Genomic DNA, 16,858 nt, shown 5'->3' with positions numbered 1-16,858 from the left:
GCAGCAAGTGCGAGATCGAGATACTCTAATAGAGCAGTCATCCTAATAGAGCAGTCATCCCAATAGAGCAGTCACCCGAAGAGAATTCAAGAGATCAGCTAGAAACAAGTAACCTGTATAGAGATCAGCTACAAACAAGTCACCCTGTAGAGAGATCAGCTAGAAGAAGTTACCTTGTAGGAAATTCATGCAACTATAGAAAGAGATAATTCAGCTAGAAGAAATCACCTTGTAGAGTTCAGCTACAAAGAAACCACAATGTAGAGAGTTCAGCTGCAAACAAATCTCCCTGTAGAGAGTTCAGTTAGAAGAAGTTACCTTGTAGAGAGTTCAGCTACAAAGAAACCATTCTGTAAAGAGCTCAGCTGCAAACAAATCACCTGTATAGAATTCAGCTACAAACAAATCACCCTGTAGAGAGATCAGCTAGAAGAAATTACCTTGTAGAGAGTTCAGCTACAGTAAAAAGAAACCACCATGTAGAGAGTTCAGCTGCAAAGAAACCACCCTGTAGAAAATTCTGCCACAAACAAATCTCCCTGTAGAGAGTTCAGTTAGAAGAAGTCATCTTGTAGAGAGTTCAGCTACAAAGAAACCACCATGTAGAGAGTTCAGCTAGAAGAAATTACCTTGTAGAGAGTTCAGCTACAAAGAAACCATCATCTAGATAGTTCAGCTGCAAACAAATCACCTGTAGAGAGTTCAGCTACAAACAAATCTCCCTGTAGAGAGATCAGTTAGAAGAAGTTACCTTGTAGAGAGTTCAGCTACAAAGAAACCATCATGTAGAGAGTTCAGCTGCAAAAAAATCACCTGTACAGAATCCAGCTACAAATAAATCACCCTGTAGAGAGAACAGCTAGATGAAGTTACCTTGAAGAGTGTTCAGTTACAAAGAAACCACCATGGACAGTTCTGTAATAAATATATGTATTATATATATAATTTGTACATTTACTGATAAAATCAGAAATATTTAAGGTACATCTACTTCATCTTTTCTTCTTCCTGTGGTAAAGAAAAAAGACAGGTTTAAAAAGTCCCAAAGCAGGCCATAGGCCGGCTTTGGGGTATACAAATACAAAAAGAAGTGAAATCTAATCCAAAACAGCCAAGCTGTAAAAAAAGGAGTGCGGCCCTTGAAAAGGCTATGGTGAAAAAAGATGTGAAATCCAAGGTGGCGGCCAAGAAATGGCTGTGTTGGTAGGTTAATGGTAAAAATTTTAATAACGACAATTGAGGTGAATTTTGTGCCAATTGACCAAGCGGCACCAAAATTCACCTGAATTGTTGTTATTAAAATTTTTACCGTTAACCTACCATCACAGCCATTTCTTGGCCGCCACCTTGGATTTCACATCTTTTTTTACCCTAGCCTTTTTGAGGGCCGCACACTTTTTTTTACAGCTTGGCTGTTTTGGATTAGATTCTAATTACGTGCCACACTTTTGAGTATCAGGAGACGAATTCACACCCACATGGGCCCATGATGCAGTCGGGGCCATTTCTGGCCAAAGTGGTAGTACATGGTCTGTTGTCATGACCGATGATCTGCTGGACAACTGATCTACATGAAAATAATTATTCTGTCACATAGTATACTTGATATGTTTACCTGTTGCAAGTTATCAGCAGCAAAAAAACTGAGTAACATACTCAACTAAGCTCATTGGCATGCACTTAATTGGAAACTGAGTATCACTACTGTCTTGTCTCAGAGTTCCTACTCCTTTAGCAAGATTATACAATACGTTAGTACATCCACCATGATGCACGTGGATCGTGGCTGCAGCTGCACGACACAGAAAGTTGTCTGGAACTGACACAGATGAAGTAGCTGATAGATAAAACAAGAACAGTATGGATAACACTTGCAATTGTGTGTCTACTGGTAACTTACTAAACATGTGCTAAAGAGCAGGGGCCTCTATATCATCAGTTTGCACACCAAAGCTAACATTGCTTGAATTACATGGATCCGGAGGATCATACCTGGTGTGAATTGGTGCTCTAACATTATAGAATGATTCTGCATCCTTTGGTGATTTGTATCTGTTTCAAAGAAAGCATAATTGTATGCACAACTTGCTTCAACATACATCTTCACTAGTCAGGTGGTAACTTTGCTGCGGCAAGCACCAGCTATGATGGCTAAATTATATTAAATGATTAACAATCTAAACACCTACCGCTTCTCACAACATTGACAGCACCTCCTCTGCTTTTCACAAATTCACTGGCACCTTTCCAAAAAACATCCTGCTTGTGAGTGGGCCAACTCTCACCAGACGTGTGGAATAAAACAAATTCAGTCAGAGCCTTCAGTTCGTCTACTGACCACTGCTCCTTAGACTTTGTAGGCCCATTATTGCATCCACCTTCTGTTTCATAGGTGAGAGTTGTTGGCACCAATGATGCTACAGTTCTGTCATCATTAACCACCAGTTTTCTGAACGGGACTCGTTTTTGGGTGCCTTCGTGGAGTAAGTAGCGTAGGTGAGCTTCTGGGACGCTTCTGCACAGTGCTATCATGGCTTGGATTCTCCGATGCACTCTCTCTAGGACCTTGTTCGCCCTGTTCACTCACAGATGACAACATTCCCGTGCCATATGGCCAACCGCGAGATCTTACGTGATTTCTAATTATTTCACAAAGAGAAAACTGCTTTAATCGGTGGGGCTTAATGGGGCTTATTACACAGTTGATATTCATTTACAACATTCTAACTTTTCTATGGAATTTTGTGTCAATGGGGGTCAGTTGAGATGTTCAGTACAAAACCATAGGGCTCACGTGTGCTTCCGACCTCCTCTGCAATTATTGTAACACATGCTTTGAGGTTATGTTATGGTGTTCACACCTCTCTGCAGGGGTAACCAGGTTATGACTTACAAGGATTCTTAATAACAAAATATCGCAATATCGATACTTTCAAACTATCGCAATATATTGTTAAAACGATAATATCACTCAACCCTAGTATATGAGTATCACATGATACCAGGTGCTATACACAATTTACAGGTAATTTCTATTTAGAATTTGCCCCTGTGTGCAGAGCTTAATACAGGAGAATCTTCCAATCAGATACAGTTTGATGATTTATAAAGCCATTTGGTCTGGGTAGACTTCACTGATAAGGTTTCCTCTTGTACTGTATGTGGGTGTGGCCCTAAACTCTTTTTAATATACCCGGCTGCTAGATTGAGTATCTTCTAACACAGATAGCTTTTTTCTGGTACAATGGAACCTCAGTTACTCAAACCCTTTAGGACCAGGGGTGGTCCATAAGTCTGATAAACCCGCATCTTTGAAACTGTGTATAAATATCCTCAAAGTAGCATTAAAAACATTTTTTTTAAATTTGGTTTTATCAACTACCCTAATAGAACAGTCACTACTCTAATAGAGCAGTCATTTCTGTGGTTTGGTTAACTGAGAAAATCTGGAGAAGTGGGGTACTGATAACTGATGTATCAAGACATATCGTGCGGCCCAAGAAGCCAGCGCGCAACACCCGTGAGTATATTGACAGGAAGAAAGAAAATGCAATTTTCGCACCTTCGTAGCTCTGTGCTGCCTTGATGAAACAAGACGATTTTTGCTGTGGACCAACTTCCTCCAACTTCAGTACTCCACATTCCAAATTTGAACGAAATCGCTTCACGCGTTCCCGAGATATGCGACTTCAAAAATTGGCTTAGTTTCTTCGTTTTTTTTTTCTTCTTATTTTTCTTCCTCTTGTCGCACACTTACAAAAACTGCTATAAAACTCGAACGCCTTATCCGATTGCCTTGAAATTTGGCACAGAGAATGGGGGTATAACGGTGCATCTCGGTACCAACTTTGGCTGGAATACCATAAACAGGCAAAGAGTTATGAGCGATTATTCACAAAAAATAACACCAATATGTTGTCACGCCTACAGGGTAAAGCGTGTATGGGAAGAAGCCGAAAATCGGTGGGTGAATAGGTTAACTATTGAACCTCAAACCTTTTGTGGTTTGAAAGAAATCAAGCTAAAAACCAGGAAGATACAATGAAAAAACCAACAGTGTGTAACAATTATGCAATCGAGATTAGCTAATTTGAAAAAACAACTGCTTGCCACACCTGCCAGATAAACCGCTTCGGGTAATGCTTTGAAAATCATTGTACAGATGTAGTAATCATCTTAGAAAGGCTCTTCAATGGTGTAGAAGAATCAGACTTAAAGCCACGGAGTTATAACACGAAATCCAACTTGGTGCAGCAAGTGCGAGATCGAGATACTCTAATAGAGCAGTCATCCTAATAGAGCAGTCATCATAATAGAGCAGTAACCCTGAAGAGAATTCAAGAGATTAGCTATAAACAAGTAACCTGTAGAGAGTTCAGCTACAAACAAATCACCCTGTAGAAAGATCAGCTAGAAGAAGTCACCTTGTAGAAAGTTCAGTTACAAAGAAACCATCATGTAGAGAGTTCAGCTACAAAGTAGTGACCTTGTAGAGACATCAGCTAGAAAAGTTACCTTGTAGAGGGTTCAGCTACAGAGAAACCATTCTGTAAAGAGCTCAGCTGCAAACAAATCACCCTGTAGAGAGATCAGCTAGAAGGAATTACCTTGTAGATAGTTCAGCTACAAACAAATCACCCTGTAGAAAGATCAGTTAGAAGAAGTTACCTTGTAGAGAGTTCAGCTACAAAGAAACCATTTTGTAAAGAGCTCAGCTGCAAACAAATCACTTGTACAGAATTCAGCTACGAACAAATCACCCTGTAGAGAGATTAGCTAGAAGAAGTTACCTTGTAGATAGTTCAGCTACAAACAAATCTCCCTGTAGAGAGATCAGCTAGAAGAAATTACCTTGTAGAGAGTTCAGCTACAAAGAAACCATCATGTAGAGAATTCAGCTGCATAGAAATCACCCTGTAGAAAACTCAGCTACAAACAAATTGCCCTGTAGAAAGATCAGTTAGAAGAAGTTACCTTGTAGAGAGTTCAGCTACAAAGAAACAATTCTGTAAAGAGCTCAGCTGCAAACAAATCACCTGTACAGAATTCAGCTACAAACAAATCACCCTGTAGAAAGATCAGCTAGAAGAAGTTACCTTGTAGATCGCAAACAATTCACCCTGTAGAGAGAGCATCTAGAAGAAGTCACCTTGTAGAGTGTTCAGTTACAAAGAACCACCATGGAGATTTCTGTAATCAATATAATATTATGTATTATATATATATAATTTGTACATTTACTGGTAAAATATTTGAAGTACATCTATTTCATCTTTTCTTCTTCCTGTGGTAAAGAAAAAAAGATAGGTTAAAAGGTCCCAAAGCCGGCCTATGGCTGGCTTTGGGGTATACAAATACAAAAAGAAATGAAATCTAATCCAAAACAGCCAAGCTGTAAAAAAAGTGTGCGGCCCTCAAATAGGCTATGGTGAAAAAAGATGTGAAATACAAGGTGGCGGCCAAGAAATGGCTGTGATGGTAGGTTAATGGTAAAAATTTTAATAATGACAATTCATGTGAATTTTGTGAAGCAGCACAAAATTATCCTGAATTGCCATTATTAAAATTTACAATGAATTTGAAATTGTATTATGTTGTCAGTGGTCAGTGGTCTTCACTACCAAAAAATCCTGGAGCTGCACTGGAGTCTGGTCCACATTACTGGTAGTATTTGAGGTCTCACTCCTAAAATTGTTCAGAGGTTGGCATCTCTGGCAGTGTAGTAAAGAATTCTAAATAGATTAATGGAGTGTTGATATTACCTATAAGCATTAATCAAATCCTGGGGTTGAAAAGGCTGCAGGACATGTTGCTGTCAAACCTTCAGTGCTGATGTACTAACTGGGGTTAGTATATGTAAAGCATTAATAAGAATAATAATTGTGCGATTTATTGTTAGCGAAATCACGTGAAAAATGACCAATCAAATACCTCGTAAAAATTTGAAAAGCGTCTGCTGCCACTCCTTCCAATGTGTTCGCCTTTCATTGGTTGATTTTCACGTGAGACATTCGTTTATATTAATGAAATGCAGGACGACATACAAACCCTAGGCCTGTGGACGGAACTTAGTGATTTTAACCGGTGAAAAAAAATACTGAGCTGCTGAAAAAGGTAAGTGAAGTGTGATCTGTGCTATTTGAACACTGCTAATTGAATCAATATGCTTAACTTTTTCCCACGCGTCATCACCATTGGTTGTTTATTAAATTCCAACCATCCAATGACAGTACGCAATAATTTAACGTGTGGATAAGCAGTGATTTATGGTTTACAACAGAGAGCGAGTAAATGTGTATCATGACCATGTTTGGCTTGTACTATATCCGTCATACTAAACCACAGAAAGGGTGTGGCTGCCATGCACGATCATGGCAACAGCGTAGTGTAGCGCTGGTGAACGCAATAACGATGATTGTAATCACAATATATCGACGATTTACGATCAGTAATAGTCTACAAGTGCAGTACATCTTTTTTCTGCAAGAGTTATTCACACCAGCTACATGCAGTCAGTATCAATCCCAACCTGAGTTTTCATGGGTTTGTCCAGCTTGTTTATTTAGACAATAGAACGGTTGCATGTGATGTCACAGGTGCAACATTCAACTAAAACGTGTGGCATTTATACAGCCAGCTGCTGGGAAAATTGTGTGTTTTATTTTCCTGTTATTGTAATCGTCTTATCAGGTACTAACATGCTAGAGTAGTGAGAGAATAGCTGGTCTGCTTCGTGGCTACATCAACGGCTACATTTTGAAAATAGTGTGTACTCGCCCACGCTTTTTTGAAACGGGTGTTGAAATGGCGAGGCTAAACTGTTTTCTTTATAATTATGTCAGAAAAACTCTTTTAACACATTGGTAAGTGTGAATAGGCATCTGGCTTCTTGAGCATGCTAGCAAAAAGTGGAATTTTATCATAATTTCAGATTCTAGACCAGCTACCCTCTTATCCTTTTAGTATATTAATACCTTATAATAGGTGAATGTAACACTGTAGTATCTAAGCTATCCATAGTTGAGTTGTGGAAGTCAAATTGAATATGCAATTTTCATGCATTGTGGCAATGGATTCTTGTCACACGTTTTTCTAAGTGCCTCTAATGTAATTATTTTTGCAACCACTCTATTACCACATACAGTTGATGAGGACAGCTTCCAGCAATCTGGAATTAATCATGGACCTTTCACCCTTAATGTTTTATGCTCTTCTCCAGTGGGAATTCAGTTAATTTATCACAATGTACGTCAATCCAACCATGAGTATTGCAGGCTATGAAATGTTTTGCTCACCTTCTCTGAAAAGAAACACTACGTCCAATTCAACCCTACCAGGCTCCTGTATGTTGCATCATCTAATTTACTCACCAAGGAGCTTATCACCATGGCAGATCTTGTGTTTGTATGTAGTTGTTCTCATCCTGCTGTATGGAAGTTCGGCTATGTTGAACATATATCGGAGTCTATTAATTTAATAAAATCAAAATCTACAGAAGATATTCTACTGGTTGTAGTAGATACAATTACTTCTCTTTTAGATAAAGGCAATTGTGTATGTGCTACTTAGAATAAACACTGGCTGAAATCAACAGTACACCACTCGGTGATCATTCACATTTAGAAATTTCTGCGCTGCTATATAATAGGGCTGAGCGATACTGCCATTTTAGTATATCAATCGATAGAGCTGGTGATATACCAATATTGTTAGTAATCTGTGATAGTTAAACCATACAGGTTTTGATACTGCCTGTTTTTATTATATATTTTTTTAATATTGCCATACCATCTGGGTACTATGGTCTCCTTGTGGGTTTATTTCATCCCATATTTAGAAGGTAAGCAGACATGTGACAATGTTTGTAGGCAGGTGGTGATGTAGTCAGCTAACCAAACTATGTAAACAAGTTTGTGGTAATTTGTATCTGAGGTTTGTGGTGAGGTTTGCTGAGCTACCATGATGTATATGGTGCTTTTGTTGAGGAAAATGGCAGCTACTTTAATACTAATGGCTTTAACATTAATACCTTGATATTTATTAATACTTTAATACTTTTTATGGAAGGTATATATACCATTTTGCTATTTTTCAATACTGCCCAGCACTATCGATCAGTACTAAAGTCACGATACTGAACAGGTCACGATACTTTCAAATACGTCAATCATAGCTGGTGCTACATACGTAGTTCAGTATTCCTGCAGGAAGTCTTTAAAGGTAACATCAAACTAGCCACTATCATTCTTGTTTACAGTAACAGTTATTGCAGAGAAGGTTGGAAGCGTAATAAGCACATCAAATTTTTTTTTGTAGTAATTGCATTTTGCATATAATGGCGGGTCCAGTGACGCAGGAGGCAACAGACAATGTGGAAGACGATGATATTACGATTATTACTGTTCTATCCAAAGGAAATACAATAAGCTATGTAACCCCTAGTTTCCCTGTATACAGTGCCAATCTGGTGGAGGTCAAAATTCAGTACCAAGACGAAGCTGGAAACCTACAAATCTCGGATGCATTTGCAAAAGATTGTGATGATATGGACTATCCCCTACCTGCATTTTCCAAGCTAAAGCACGGCTAGGAAAATGCTTTTATTATCGAGGTGTGTTTATACCCTTCCACCCTTCATATAGAATGTTTCAATGTAAAGTGACTCTGTTAAATATCCGTTAGCTACACTGTTATTCATTTAATAGGCAGAGAAATTCAGCAAGTCTATGGATACTACTGATTATAATCTTATCGAAGACAGCAAGGTCTTTGTAGTATGGAAATGGACTTGGCTAGAGTCTGCCGATATCCCTAGTGAAGGTAATGACAGGGAAGGTCACCTCAGCATTTCAGATAATGGCCAATCTAATTCCAGAAAGGACTGAATAGTTTAAACTGGATGATATATCATGCAGAGCCTCCTCAAACCTCTCTAGCTGTATGTCACATGGACCACCCTGCCTAAGACTTTGACCAATTTACTGAAAGAAAATTAATTGGTTATCAATCTGGACTGAAATGTATAACAATACCTTGAATACTTGTCCATCATCTTAACGTTCACAAAACCCAACTCCAGTTATAGGATGTACTTCTGGTACATAGAGGTGGTCCTTGAAAGGTATGCCAGTTATTAATTTGGTGTTGAAACTCCAGTTGGGCCAAAATAGATCGAAGCTTTTCAGCCTTAGTTTCATATTTACCTGTATACAAGAAACGTTAATTCTGTGCTGTTAAAACGAAACACAACACCGTCTGTCCAGGTGTGTTTAATCCTTTCTTTTATCATTGATTCAGTGGATAGAACTGGGAATATTACTGCTGGTCTGTGCAATCCAGCAGTCAGCTCTCAGCTACTCCAAAGAATATATCAGTGTGGATTTTCTCTGCATAATTAGAAGGCACTGTTTGTTACAGTACCTCAGTCGTTCAATAATGTCATCCAACTTGGCGTCTTCTGCACTCACAGGTTATACTCCACAATGAGGTAAGCATCCCAGCCAATTTTTTTCAGAGCCATTTTGGAATACTTAATTTGCCCTAACATCAGCATGGATCTGTAATACCAACAAAGGCCTTGTGTTGCCTCTGCTATGGAGAGAATTCCATTCCCCATCAGTTACGAAACCTAAATTAAAGCAAACATACTGTATAAAACTTCAAGTACAAAACGTAGCATGCATACAATACTAACACTAATAAGTTTCACTTGCAACTTTCATTTGTTGCCTGCACATCTCACTGATTGCATCATTTGCAAGATCACATACTTTGGCATCTGCCAAACCTTTTTATGATATGCACTGCACAGGCAGTGCATATGGCTTCATCCTTGTTTCATCACTGATCATAAAGACCAGGATGTGTGTCGCAGCAGTTCGCTGGTATCTTGTCAATCCCTTAATGAAAGTGATAAGAGTTTGTCGGATAACCCGTAACTGATCTGGGACGTTCTCAACTGTCCAAATAGAGTCATCATTCTCAATTTTTACCATCAGGAGAGTAATATCACCGCACAGTTTTCTCCTTATGTCATTGAGTTCCTCGAGCTCCTTTATCTTCCATGCCATCTTTTCACTCTGCTTTGCATGTGTCAGTTTCTCAGAGTACAAATCATTTGCATCACTTAGCTCTAAACATTTGGTATGAAATCTAAATATGTACGGTACTTATGTTATACATGCACAATACCTGAGTGAAGAAACTCCAAATCTTTATTTAAGTATGTTAGAACTTCTTCTAACTCTTCTTTAGCACTTGCATGGTTAAGCCCAACCTTCCCGCATGTTTCAAATGTTGTCTGTACTTTTCATGCTGCATCTGGAGAGAGCCATCTGCCAAGTCAACATCTCCACTCCATTCTATCCTTATTGACTCTTTCAACCCCTTAAGTACATCACAACCGTCTGCCTTAAGCCACTTCTATGAATCTCGGTTTGAATTGACTTTGGCTGCTTTGTCAAGAACGTTTACCTTCAATATCCTCCACCACTAAGTATCATCTTTCAAGGATACAACATATACCTGTATCCGGGAATCCAATGTAGTTTTGCAGGCAGCAAAATCATATCTTAATGTTCTGTCTGACACAGCAGGGACATTGACAAGTGCCTATTTGGGTTGAAGAACATGTGTAATAAGCAATTCAGTAGGGATTATGTGTATGCTTACATAAATCAAAACAAAGGGATGTAACTACGAACACTAGTCAAGGATACAACACTCGTACAATAGCTACCTCTTTATCATGACCACCTAGTAAAGTGGCTAGGTATGTGTAATCTCATTTATATTATCTTATGGAACATACAACATATCGATGAGCTACGTTTGGTTATAGATTCATCGTATTCTAATTACGTGCCACACTTTTGAGTATCAGGAGACAAATTCACACCCACATGGGCCCACGATGCAGTCGGGGCCATTTCTGGTCAAAGTGGTAGTACATGGTCTGTTGCCATGACATAATCTGCTGGACAACTGATCTGCATGAAAATAATTATTCTGTAACATAGTATACTTGATATGTTTACCTGTTGTAAGTTATCAGCAGCAAAAAAGCTGAGTAACATACTCAATTAAGCTCATTGGTATGCACTTAATTGGAAATTGAGTATCACTACTGTCTTGTCTCAGAGTTCCTACTCCTTTAGCAAGATTATACAATACGTTAGTACATCCACCATGATGCAAGTGGATCATGGCTGCAGCTGCACGACACAGAAAGTTGTCTGGAACTGACACAGATGAAGTAGCTGATAGATATGACGAGAACAGTATGGATAACACTTGCAATTGTGTGTCTACTGGTAACTTACTAAACACGTGCAAAAGAGCAGGGACCTCTATATCATCAGTTTGCACACCAAAGTTAACATTGCTTGAATTACATGGATCCGGAGGATCACACCTGGTGTAAATTTGGTGCTCTAACATTATAGATTGATTCTGCATCCTTTGGTGATTTGTATCTGTTTCAAAGAAAGCATAATTGTATGCACAGCTTGCTTCAACATACCTCTTCACTAGTCAAGTAGTAACTTTGCTGCGGCAAGCACCAGCTATGATGGCTAAATTATATTAAATGATTAACAATCTAAACATCTACCATTTCTCACAACATTGACAGCACTTCCTCTACTTTTCACAAATTCACTGGCACCTTTCCAAAAAGCATCCTGCTTGTGAGTGGGCCAACTCTCACCAGACGTGTGGAATAAAACAAATTCAGTCAGAGCCTTCAGTTTGTCTACTGACCACTGCTCCTTAGACTTTGTAGGCCCATCATTGCATCCACCTTCTGTTTCATAGGCGAAAGTTATTGGCACCAATGATGCTACAGTTCTATCATCACTAACCACCAGTTTTCTGAACGGGACTCGTTTTTGGGTGCCTTCATGGAGTAAGTAGCGTAGGTGAGCTTCTTGGAAGCTTCTGCACAGTGCTATCATGGCTTGGATTCTCCGAGGCACTCTCTCTAGGGCCTTGTTCGCCCTGTTCACTCACAGATGACAACATTCCCGCACCATATGGCCAACCGCAAGATCTTACGTGGTTTATAATTCTTTCACAAAAAGAAAACTACTTTAATTGGCGGGGCTTAATGGGGCTTATTACACAGTTGATATTCATTTACAGCATTCTAACTTTTTCTGTGGAATTTTGTGTCAACGGATGTCAGTTGAGCTTTTCAGTACAAAACCATAGGGCTCACGTGTGTGCTTCCTACCTCCTCTGCAGTTATTGTAACACATGCTTTGAGGTTATGTTATGGTGTTCACACCTCTCTGCAGGGGTAACTAGGTTATTACTTATAAGGATTCTTAATAACAAAATATCGCAATATCAATACTTTCAAAATATTGCAATATATTGTTAAAATGATAATATCGCTCAGCCCTAGCATATGAGTATCACATGATACCAGGTGCTATACGCAATTTACAGGTCATTTCTATTTAGAACTTGCCCCTGTGTGCAGAGCTTAATACAGGAGAATCTTCCAATTAGATACAGTTTGATGATTTATAAAGCCATTTGGTCTGGGTAGACTTCACTGATAAGGTTTCCTCTTGTACTGTATGTGGGTGTGGCCCTAAACCCTTTTTAACATTCCTGGCCGCTAGATTAAGTATCTTCTAACACAGATAGCTTTTTTCTGGTACAATGGAACCTCAGTTATCCAAACCCCTTAGGTCCAGGGGTGGTCCATAAGTCTGAAAAGCCCACATCTTTGAAACTTTGTATAAATAACCTCAAAATAGCATTAAAAACATTTTTTTTTAAATTTTGGTATTATCAACTACCCTAATAGAACAGTCACTATAATAGAGCAGTGATTTCTGTGGTTCGGTTAACTGAGAATTTGGCGAAGTGTGGTACTGATAACTGATGTATACTGCTGTGTAGCTATCTAGATTATACCTGATTACTAGTTGTGTGTATACTGTTGTTTAGAATATACCTGGAGCTGGCTACTTGTGTGAACTTCAAGTGGTTTATGTAGTTTCATTGCTACTGAAATGGTATCCAATATTCCCAGTGGAGAAACAAGTAAGTAAAACATAGATTACCGTATATGACCGTATAGAAGCCCGGGCGTTTATTTCCTATAAATCATTTTTGACCCGGCGTTTAAACGAGACCGGCGTTAATTTGGACCCGGGCGTTTATTTCTTACTAGCCACTCGTTGAGAATGACAGGTGTCAGTACAAGTACCTACGAAATACGAAATCCATAGCCCATCACGTACATAAACCCTTTTGGACTCCTCTGCTGGGTGAAACATTGGAAGTCGGGTGGAAAGATGACAATGACCACGATAAATACGCTATGGCCATCACCAGAAGAGAAGGCATAGTCGAACAAGACAAGACATCATAAGAGTGGTGACGAGACATCACTTTATAGGTAGCAACTGACACGAGTTTAGAACCCCTTTCAGTGCATATCATTAGCACCCCGGCGTTTAAATGAGCCCCGGCGTTTAGTATGACAGTCTCCTAGCTGTACCCGGCGTATATTTGAGCCCCTGCGTGTATTTGAGCCCGGCTTTAATACGGTCATATACGGTACCAATTTACAATGAATTTGAAACTATATTATGTTGTCAGTGGTCCATTTACAAATGTATAGCTGGTGTTAAAATGCAAGTCAGGTCCACAAGTATATGTAAGTGTACTGGCCATGGGTTAATGAGATTATCCAAGTACACCTGTATGGCCATGTAGTCATCTACATTGCTGAGTAGCTGACACTGCAAATGTTCAATACCACTTATTTTTATCTATAAACTACTAGCATTGGTAGCTGTTGTATGATGGGCTTGTGCTACTATGTATGGTACACAATGTTGGTTATTATCCAAATACTATACTTATGACACAAGATTGAAAGCTCCATTTATAATATACCCTCTGGCAATCAACAACTATTGTTCTTCCTTGCCTGAGCGGCATACAATATAGACAAATACACATAGCTGAGCAAACCACAAAACATAACACATGGATGCAACAAATACATGCCTGTGGACACAAATACAAAACAAAACAATATTGCAACAACTTACAGTAGGGTTGTCTAGCAGTTGCTAGGCTTAAGTGCTGTGTAGTAATATGAGATGGTGCTGCTACACAACTTTAAGGAACAAATATTACATGAAAACAGAAAGATTGTTGTTATACTGAATAGCAACACTGAATTCTCATCATTAGGTAATCCGTTCCACCACTGTGTGGTTCTGTAATGAAAATGCCTGTGAAAAGTTTAAATGGTATCTAGGAAGATTAGCAAAGAGAGAGTATCTGGGCGAGACTACAAGTATTATATGATTGAATCTAATTTTGTTCACACGATACCTGCCAGAGTAATCACCTTGAGTACCATCTCGCAGATCTTGGATGTATACCATGTGTAGTCAAACTTGGAAAACCTCGTAAATGACTGTTAATGTTAAGAATGGAAATGAACAATATTAATGTGTAGTCTACCGTTGATGGTTGTGTGTTTCGGGTTACTATCGTTCTGTGAGGATTGACTCAGTTTTTCAGCACTACCCAATTCTTAGCTGACTTCTTTCTCACATGTGATACTAATTAATTGGGATTGATTTATTATTAAACGGATTTATAGTTTCAGACCACTGTGTGTAGTGTGTGTGTAGTGAAGTGGCTACTGCTTGTTGTGTGTCAAAGAAAATTGTCCGGTCACTGTTTGAGCAGGCTGCTCGTATTGCTATCTTTTGCTCTTACAGAATTTTCAATTCTAGAGCTTCCCCGGAGTGGGATCTATTGGACCTCTTAACCTGAACTTGTTACTGTGTAGTTAATTTTGTACTGTAAGTTTATTAATGTAAGTCTTGCCAAGGCTCCTGCACTGATCACTCTTTGGCTATCAGTGTATGGTAACACTGAGTCTAGGCCCCTGTACATGTTTGTATACCATATTGTCTTAATAATTAATAAGACGTTTTTCATCAACGTGTGTGTGTGTGTGTGTGTGTGTGTGTGTGTGTGTGTGTGTGTGTGTGTGTGTGTGTGTGTGTGTGTGTGTGTGTGTGTGTGTGTGTGTGGCGGAATAAAGGGCCTGTTACACGGTTGAGAATTCTGTGTAATGTTCACTGCAGTTAGGGTGGATATTGATTAGCAAAGCCCTAAACTTCTTAGACCTGTTAAAAGCATCACGTACACTGTTCAAGGTAATACCCAGTAGGAATTTCCATTAAATGCCTACCATTCTGCATGCTTCTTTGCTGAATTCATCCAATGAAGGGCAATCACATTACTTCTAGCAGGTACACTGTAGTGTGTACCCAAGGCTGGTTTTCTATTATAGTTGTTTAGTTAATTGGCTATACTTTATGCACAGAGTGATATGTTGGTTGTGAAAAATTATACATTAGGATATGTGAGGATAGCCTTTTGCAGTCTAAGCTAAGGCGTAGACTCATAAAGAAGTGTTTGTGTGGTGGGTATTAAATTGAAACTACTCAGACAACTTCTCACATGCCTGTAGATTGAAATAATGAAGTTTTCTGCAGCCACTGGAGGCATGGGACCTACTGTTTTTTTGTTTTCTTTGGAAACTTGCATCTGTGTTGGCTGAGAAGTGGAACGTGAATCACAGTCGCTGTTTATTCTGGGTTCTATGTCGGTAGTATTTTTCTTTGTTAAAATTTGCTGTGATGTGTTTATGGTGTCATTGGTCATCGACTAGTCATCTGGTACTATCTATGGTCAATCTGGCCTATTCCAAGGGTTGCCTTGAGTCTGGCACCCTCAAGTGAATTGTTTCAGTAGCTGGTACCATCCCGCTGTCCAGCACTTGACAGCCAGTACTGGGGGTGGTAGGCTAGGGTAGCCTGAGTGGTCTTTATAGAAAGGTGGTCTTTAGGAGGTGGCTGCTAAACAAGGGTCTTACTCTGGTACGTTTACATGACATTTCCACTTTCCGTTTCTATTATTTCTACTGTTTCTAATTGCCCAAACCAGTGACGTAGCCAGCTGGAAGGTGAAGGAGGGGGGGGGGGGGGGGGGGGCAGACACATGCAAAATGCTCAACATTGCATGAAAGATTAATGACCCAAACATGAGCTAACCAACATACAGTGTAGTATTATTATTACAGCTAATCATAACTATGTAGCTGCTTTATATTACTAGGTCATCACTGCTGGTAATATTCATCGAGCCTTCCCCTCAACTGTACTCCAACATATTCATCCACAATCAACTAGAAAAGTTTTGAACATTTGTAGTAGAATCACTTATTGTGATGTGTGATACAGCAACTATTCATGTTAATAAACACAGCCTCTGCTGCACTCCTGGCCACACTGATTTTGGTTTTGTCCAATCACTCCACACTTCAGCATTAGCTCTAACTGCTATCCTCCTCTAGTCAGCCAGAACATGCTTCCTTCAGTTTTAAACACTGGCACTGCCATAGTCAAACTGTTTTAAGTACAATATGTAGACATAGATAATGACTAGTTCCTTGGTGCGCAACAAGCAAATAACAAACTCACCAGTAGCGCTCTACTGATACAGAAAAATACCTACCGATCCAATACCGACAACTAGCAGTAAATGTCACTGATACAGATACCGGTAATTGCCAGAAAATTACATACCTCTTTAGTGACTGTTCTACTAAAGTATTTCGATCTTTTTCCATGTAACGGCATCTTTTATGTTAGAATAATGCTCAACACTTATCTCTAATCTGTTCTATCCCTTTTGCTATGATGATACTCATGTGACACTTTATAATGACTTGACCTTTCCTCTATCCCCAGTTCCATCAACTTCCTTGGCATATTCTAGAAGAGCATTCGCCCGTTTTCCACTCGAC

General features: G+C 39.2%; 1 protein-coding gene across 1 annotated transcript in view; it reads left to right on the top strand.

The window, feature by feature from the left end:
- Positions 1-5,296: 5,296 nt before the first annotated feature.
- The window catches only part of LOC136240385 (uncharacterized), a 40,463-nt gene continuing 28,901 nt past the window's right edge, over positions 5,297-16,858 (top strand). The window contains exons 1-2 of the mRNA XM_066031351.1: positions 5,297-5,478; positions 12,961-13,056. Of these exons, the coding sequence (XP_065887423.1) occupies positions 13,026-13,056 (31 nt within the window). The 5' untranslated portion in view covers positions 5,297-5,478; positions 12,961-13,025. The remainder of the gene's footprint in view (positions 5,479-12,960; positions 13,057-16,858) is intronic.

The sequence above is a fragment of the Dysidea avara genome, chromosome 1, assembly GCF_963678975.1.
Source record: "Dysidea avara chromosome 1, odDysAvar1.4, whole genome shotgun sequence".
NCBI lineage: Eukaryota > Metazoa > Porifera > Demospongiae > Dictyoceratida > Dysideidae > Dysidea > Dysidea avara.
Note: the sequence above shows the minus strand (reverse complement) of the source record. Positions and strands in the feature narration are given on the sequence as shown.